This window comes from Urocitellus parryii, chromosome 13 (assembly GCF_045843805.1).
Source record: "Urocitellus parryii isolate mUroPar1 chromosome 13, mUroPar1.hap1, whole genome shotgun sequence".
NCBI lineage: Eukaryota > Metazoa > Chordata > Mammalia > Rodentia > Sciuridae > Urocitellus > Urocitellus parryii.
In genome coordinates, this window is record NC_135543.1 from 37,658,400 (window position 1) to 37,665,853 (window position 7,454).

At 35.5% G+C, this 7,454-nt stretch overlaps 1 protein-coding gene across 6 annotated transcripts in view; it reads left to right on the top strand.

The window, feature by feature from the left end:
• Positions 1–809, top strand: part of Nol4 (nucleolar protein 4) — a 306,970-nt gene extending 306,161 nt beyond the window's left edge. For all 6 annotated transcript variants that reach the window (XM_077792305.1, XM_026400031.2, XM_026400032.2 and 3 more), the window contains one exon: positions 616–809. In XM_077792305.1, coding sequence (XP_077648431.1) covers positions 616–809 — 194 coding nt within the window. The remainder of the gene's footprint in view (positions 1–615) is intronic.
• Positions 810–7,454: the final 6,645 nt, after the last annotated feature.

Below are 7,454 nucleotides of genomic sequence, written 5' to 3' on the forward strand. Positions count from 1 at the left end.
ATTTACTTCCTGTACCTCAAAAGCAAATCTCAATATAATATGTTCATATTTCTTAATAATTCTGGTGGAAAAGAAGTAAAGAAATATCCATCTCTCTTTTGCCATATAAAAATTTGACCAACTCTAAACACATCACCCAAGCCCCTCAGTCTTCAGTTCCCTTCTTTCTGAGTGTGTTACTCAAGTCATTAGCATCACGGTGTAAGAGTTTTTAGAATTCTGGATTAGTAGAATTTAAGATAGCTAATGAATACAGCAAATTTTTAAAAAAGTGTGTAATTCTCATCATTCTCTGCTAGTGGAGAGAAGCTTTTGCAACATATGGAAGGTAGACTTAAAATTGAATTTTCCAGAGAGCACATGTTCAATGTGCTTCTCTCTCTGTAACAAGAAGTGATTACCAGAGGCTACACAAGGCACCTAAATCCTCAGCCACTCATATAGTATTATACTGATCTTCAGTCTTTCTGAGAGTAGTTGTATTTGATTAAAGATAGCACTAGATTCTCATGAAAGGATGCATGAATTAATTTGACAGTAATTTACTGAGTGCTCACATCGACGGTAGTAGAACAAATACGGTTTGGGTCTAATTTTGTGCATATGTTTTTCTAGGACCCACCGATCTCAGCATGAAGAGGCAGCTGGCAACTAGCTCGGGCTCCTCCAGCAGCTCCAGCTCCAGACCTCAGTTGAGTCCAACAGAAATCAATGCCGTGAGACAGCTTGTCGCAGGATATCGAGAATCAGCTGCATTTTTATTGCGTTCTGCAGATGAACTGGAAAATCTCATTTTACAACAGAACTGAGTCAAATGATGACCATATTCACTGAGTTCTAAATTTGCAGTTTCCACTAATGACATTTTGATTTCCCAGCAGAGATACTTCTGGTCTTACTGCACAATCTTTTAAGAGAAATACTTCCATTATGCCACATTGTCCTTGATCCATAAAGTGATGTGTTAAGGTGCTTCAAAGGAACTTTGGCCTCTGAAGCACTTGAGATACTTAAATTTGTTCAGCCTATTGCTTTTTGTTTTAATGTGTCAGCATAAGTATCATGGGCAAAAAAAAAAAAAGAAAAGAAAAAAAAGGCTGCGTATTCTTAATTCAAGGATAACTCAGAAGAAACTTGTGGTATTAAAAAAAAATAGTTCAAGATCCAACTGAAATATTAGTGGAATTTGCTACTGACTCATTGGACTGAAAGCAGAAGTATCTGGCAAAAAAAAAAAAAGCCAAATTTCTTGTTGCTACAGGATATAACAACAATGAAAAGGATCTTGTATTTTAAAAGAAAAAAAATATGTAATTTTTATAAAAAGAAAACTTGTTTTTCATTCAAAAATTGTCATTTTTACTTTGGTAACTTTTTCATAGGTCCTAAAAGAAAACTGTTTTGAAAAAATTACTGTAAGTACCTTTTCCATATCCCTTTGCCTTCTCCTCTTTCCAAATTCTTTCTACAAAAATAACACTTGATGCTGGAAAACCCCTTGCCTACGTTCTTTAAATCGTCACATCAGGAACTACTTCTATGAGAAGCCTGCATTTCTGCACTTATGCTGATTTCAAAAAAAAAAAAAAACCCGCTCCAGATTGCAGCTTTACCATACCAGTTTTCATCACGGGATTTTTTAATATTAAAAAAGACGTGCTGAAAAAAAATCACACCTTGGTTTCCTTAGAGCTGCTCACTCCTGATTGCCGCTGCTGTCTTACCAAGCACCCCTCTAGCAGCAATTGGATGTAGATGACTGAATGTTGAGGTTGCAAGTGACAATCTGAAAATTTGCACTCGTGTGTAGGTTTTCTTTTCGTTTTTCTCTATCAGAAATAGTTTCCAAAAAAGACTGTTATGTCTGCTGATATGATTTGTATACTTTACAGTTTTAGCTAAAATAAAGAACTCTCAGCAGATGCAGCTGCCAATTACAATGAACTGTTCCCTTGGGGCTCCCTTCTTTCTTCTTTTCTAGCATTGGAGACACATGAGTGGTGTTTTCTTTGTGCACTTGAAGCAAGCCTATTTTAAAACTATTTAGAGAGAAATACTTTAGTTTATGCTTCTTGTATGATTATTTTTTTTTCTGTTGTTTCGCTTCGGTTGGATTACAAATTCTTTGTGCATTCCAGAATTTGCCTTATTTCATGTAAATTTCGTGTCATTCGGTTTTTGACAATGAGTTGAAGGCATCAGTGATATTTCTTACCTACTTGTTACATATGGTTTCTCAAGTAATGACTGTGATTGTGACCAAGTAATGTGCACCTTTTCTTGTAACTGTGGACATTGCTATGCTTTTTTTCTTCTAGTGTTTCTAGAATTACTGTTCCTTACAGTTACTTAAACAAACAAAAACAAAAACAAAAAAAAAAGAAAACTTTTGTGATACTGTTGGTGAATATAATGTGAAAATCTTATTGAAATATGAGTATTTTGGAAATACATAGATGCACAACATCTTTTAAGGTGTGAATTTAGAGTTTGCTTATTTAAATGAAAATTTAAAAATTGAGGGCTGGTATAATTTTCTCTGTTTTGTTTGGTTTAATAAACAGATTTCTGTGTTAAAACGATGATTGTGAAACCTTACAAACTTTCTAAAAGACCACAAGGCTTAATTTCTGGCAGTTTGCTTTTAACATCTGAAATGATATTGACAAAATTAGACACTCCAAATTATTTCCCACGGATATCCAAAGGTTAATTAATATTCAATCCATAAAGAGTTTATTCTGAGAAAGGGTAAAAGGAATCAGCATCCAGGGGTACTTCATTTGATAACTCAAACCTATTTTTAGAATATATTCACTGTCTTTTATTTCTCATTTCTTCAGGAGTAACCTGGTTCTTCTAATCCTTCCTGATTTAGGGGAAAGCATGTTCTATTCTTAAAAATGGCTATTTATATTTGGGGTTTTGTTGTAATAATACTTGAAGGCCTTGACATGATTTCCAGTTCACAAATTAACATTCAGGCTTGGGTTTTAGTAGACACATCAAAGATTCTCAATAACAATCATGAAGTAAATGGAGAAGAGCTGCAAGGTGCTCTTATTTTTTGTATCATTTTAGTCTTCTATTATAACTTTCTCATCTACTCACCAGGACTGAATTCCTCAATGTCTTCTGCTATTGGTAATCCAAAAGATTTAAGTGCACTGAAAAAATGCCACCATTTTCTGGGGAAAGCACAGAGGTCAAAATGAAGTAGCATTTTCTTTTCCTTTTCTTTATGACTTGTACCTGAGAAAGCAGCCTGATCTTGTTGGACACGCTGCAGCGGTGGATTAGAGAGATCACATCTCTTTATAAAGCACATTGGAGATTGCTCTTCTCATTCAAATGAAGCATTGAGAAATTGTCAGCCACCCAGACATCAAATAGAAGTCTCTGTCCCTTCGGCTAGTTAGTTTTCCATACAAAGCGGGTTTCTTGTAACTGATGTGTTACTTTATCCCATTAAATGAGAAATCATGCCTTAAAATGGCCACAGAGGCCAGACACCAAGCATGGGCACAAGACCGGATTAAAAAGCACTCAGGTTTTATCGATGGCCTCCGTTTACAAGGAAATGCATTTTGTTTTCTTTACTTCTCACAATAACTTCAGTAGATTGGTACAGTGGATTCCATTTTTTTTACGGAAAGGAGGAGGAGCTTCCCAACAGCACAAAGATGGTGGGAGGTGAAGCCATCATTTGAACCCAGATACACCTGGAGCCTGGTCCCACCATGTTGGTTGCTATCATTTGCTGTTTCCCAGGTAATAATCACATTCTGCTTGTGTCTTGGAACCAGGCTTTTATACTAAATCTTATCAGGTTTATATGTGTACATCAATCATAGTTACTTACTAGAATAAAGCATATGTCTAAACACCAAAATTTTACCCTGTTAAGGAGTTTAATTTCCTTTAAGTAATGGACTCTAACTCTACAGGTATAAAGAACTATGATAAAACTCATCAATAATTGAAAATCATATACATGCAGCCTAAAAGATAGATTGTCATTTTAAGAAGAATGGGGGTCAATAGTGAGTTTTGTAAGGAGAGATTAAAGGGGAGTATTCAACTGAACCATAAAGAAAAACTCTTGTTATTAACCTCAGGCCTTGAATGTAATGTCATTCAAAGATTACTCTCCTTTTCACTTTTTTTTATTAGTTCTTTTTAGGTATATGTGAAAATAGAGTCATTTGATATATTTACACAAAAATGGAGCTCCTCTTTTTAAATATTTTTAATTTTTTTAGTTTGTTATAATTAGTTATACATGACATTAGACTGCATTTGTGTACACACTGTATACAAATGGAGCACAATTTCTCATTCCTCTCCCTATACATGGTGTAGAGTAACACCAGTATTGTAAACATACATGTATATAGAGTAATAATCCCCAGAGCCTCACCCCTCCTCTCGCTCCCATCTGAAAAATCCAGATTTCCTTCATTATTCCCTATCTCCCCCCACACACTATGGATCAGCATCCATTTATGAGAGAAAACATTTGGACTTTGGTTTTTTTGGGTTTGGCTTATTTCACTTAGCATGATGTTCTCTAGTTCCATTCATTTACCTGCATATGTCATAATTTCATTCTTCTTTAAGGCTAAGTGATATTCCATGTGTATATGTACCACATTCTTTATCCATTCATCTGTCGAAAGGCATTTAGGTTGGTTCCATAGTTTAGCTATTATGAATTTGAGCTGTTATGAACATTTGTGGCTGCATCAAGGTAGTATGCTGATTTTAACTCCTTTGGATATTTACTGAGAAGCAGTATAACCAAGTCACATGGTTGTTCCCTTCCTAGTTTTCTGAAGAATCTCCATACTGCTTCCTAGTGCTCCATTTGTGTACAGTGTGTAAACAAATGCAAATTGGTTGCACCAATTTGCAATCCCACCAGCAATGTATGAGTGTATCCTTTTCCCCACATGCTTGCCAACATTTATTGTTACTGGGTCTCTTGAGAGTTGTCATTCTGACTGGACTAAGATAAAACCCCTCAGTGTATTTCTAATTCGCATCTCTCTAATTGCTAGAGATGTTGAACATTTTGTCATGTATTTGTTGACCATTCATTTTTCTGTTTGTTTAGCTCCTTTACCCATTTATTAAATGGGTTCTCTCTTTTTTTTTTTTTGGTGTTAAGCTTTCTGGGTTATTTTGTATATCCTGGAGATTATATATATATATATATATATATATATATATATATATATATATAATATATATAATATATTAGTTAACTAATGCCTCTGAATGTCCTACAGGCAGCGGATTTTTCTCCCATTCTGTAGACTCTTTCTTCATGCTCTTTTTTTTCTTTTTTTTATTATTAGTTGTTCAAAACATTACAAAGCTCTTGACATATCATATTTCATACATTTGATTCAAGCAGATTATGAACTCCCATTTTTACCCCGTATACATATTGCAGATTCACATCAGTTCCACATCCACTTTTTTACATACTGCCATACTAGTGTCTGTTGTATTCTGCTGCCCTTCCTATCCTCTACTACCCCCCTCCCCTTCCCTCCCCTCTCCTCCCATCTTCTCTCTCTACCCCACCTACTGTAATTCATTTCTCTCTCTTGTTTTTTCCCCTTTCCCTTCACTTCCTCTTATATTTAATTTTGTATAACAATGAGGGTTTCCTTCCTTTACCATGCAATTTCCCTTCTCTCTCTCTTTCCCTCCCCCCTCTCGACCCTGTTTAATGGTGATCTTCTTATGCTCTTACTCCCTATTCTGTTCTTAGTTGCTCTCCTTATATCAAAGATGACATTTGGCATTTGATTTTTAGGGATTGGCTAGCTTCACTTAGCATAATCTGCTCCAGTGCCATCCATTTCCCTGCAAATTTCATGATTTTGTCATTTTTTAGTGCAGAGTAATATTCCATTGTGTATAAATGCCACTTTTTTAATCCATTCATCTATTGAAGGGCATCTAAGTTGGTTCCACAGTCTAGCTATTGTGAATTGTGCTGCTATGAACATTGATGTAGCAGTATCCCTATAGTACGTTCTTTTAAGGTCTTCAGGGAATAGTCCGAGAAGGGCAATAGCTGGGTCAAATAGTGGTTCCATTTCCAGCTTTCCCAGGAATCTCCACACTGCTTTCCAAATTGGCAGCACCAATTTGCAGTCCCACCAGCAATGTATAAGTGTACCCTTTTCCCCACATCCTCACCAGTACTTATTGTTGTTTGACTTCCTAATGGCTGCCAATCTTACTGGAGTGAGATGGTATCTTAGGGTGGTTTTGATTTGCATTTCTCTGACTGCTAGAGATGGTGAGCATTTTTTCATGTACTTGTTGATTGATTGTATGTCCTCCTCTGAGAAGTGTCTGTTCAGGTCCTTGGCCCATTTCTTCATGTTCTTGATTGTTTCTTTTGCTATGAGAAGGCCTTGTAGTTTGATACCACCCCATTTATTTATTTTGGATTTTACTTCTTGCCCTTTAGGAGCCTTGTTGAGGAAGTCCATTCCTAATCTGACATGTTGGAGTGTTGGGGCCTACATTTTCTTCTAGTAAGTGCAAGGTTTCTGGGTTTTCTAGATCCACTTTGTGTTGAGTTTTGTGCATGGTGAGAGATGGGGGTTAAATTCCATCCTGCTACAGATGGATTTCCAGTTTCCCCAGCACAATTTTTTGAAGAGGCTATCTTTTCTCCAGTGTATGTTATTGTGGCTTAGTTTAGTATAAGACAACCATATTTTATGTGGGTTTGTCACTGTGTCTTCTATTCTATTCCATTGCTCTCCATGTCTGTTTTGGTGCCAATACCATGCCGTTTTTGTTATTATAGCTCTCTAGTATAATTTAAGGAATGTATTGTGATGCCTCCTGTTTCACTTTTCTTAATAGGGATTGTTTTGGCTATTCTGGGCCTCTTATTTTTCCAAATGAATTCCATGACTTATTTTTCTATTTATATGAAGAATGTCATTGGAATTCTAATAAGAATTGCATTAAATCTATATAGTGCTTTTGTGAAGTATGACCATTTTGACAGTATTGATTCTGCTATACAAGAACATGGGAGGTCTTCCATCTTCTAAGGCCTTCTTCAGTTTCTTTCTTTGGTATTCTGTAGTTGTCATTGTAGAGATCTTTCACCTCTTTTGTTAGATTGATTCTCAAGCATTTTTTTTTTTTTTGAGGCTATTGTGAATGGGATAGTCTCCCTAATTTCTCTTCCAGCTAATTCATAAAAGTTCATCTTTGTATGTCAAAAGTATTTTCCAATTTCATATGGCCCAGATTTCAAGATATAGTTCACATAAAAAAAATCCCAAAGTAAAGTATATTATTTACCTTGGCATATTAACATATTATTTATCTTTTAAGAAGCATGTTTGGGAAGCTAACCTATAGAAGTTTACTATTTTAATTATAGTTCATCCCCTTTTTAAAAAAAGTTT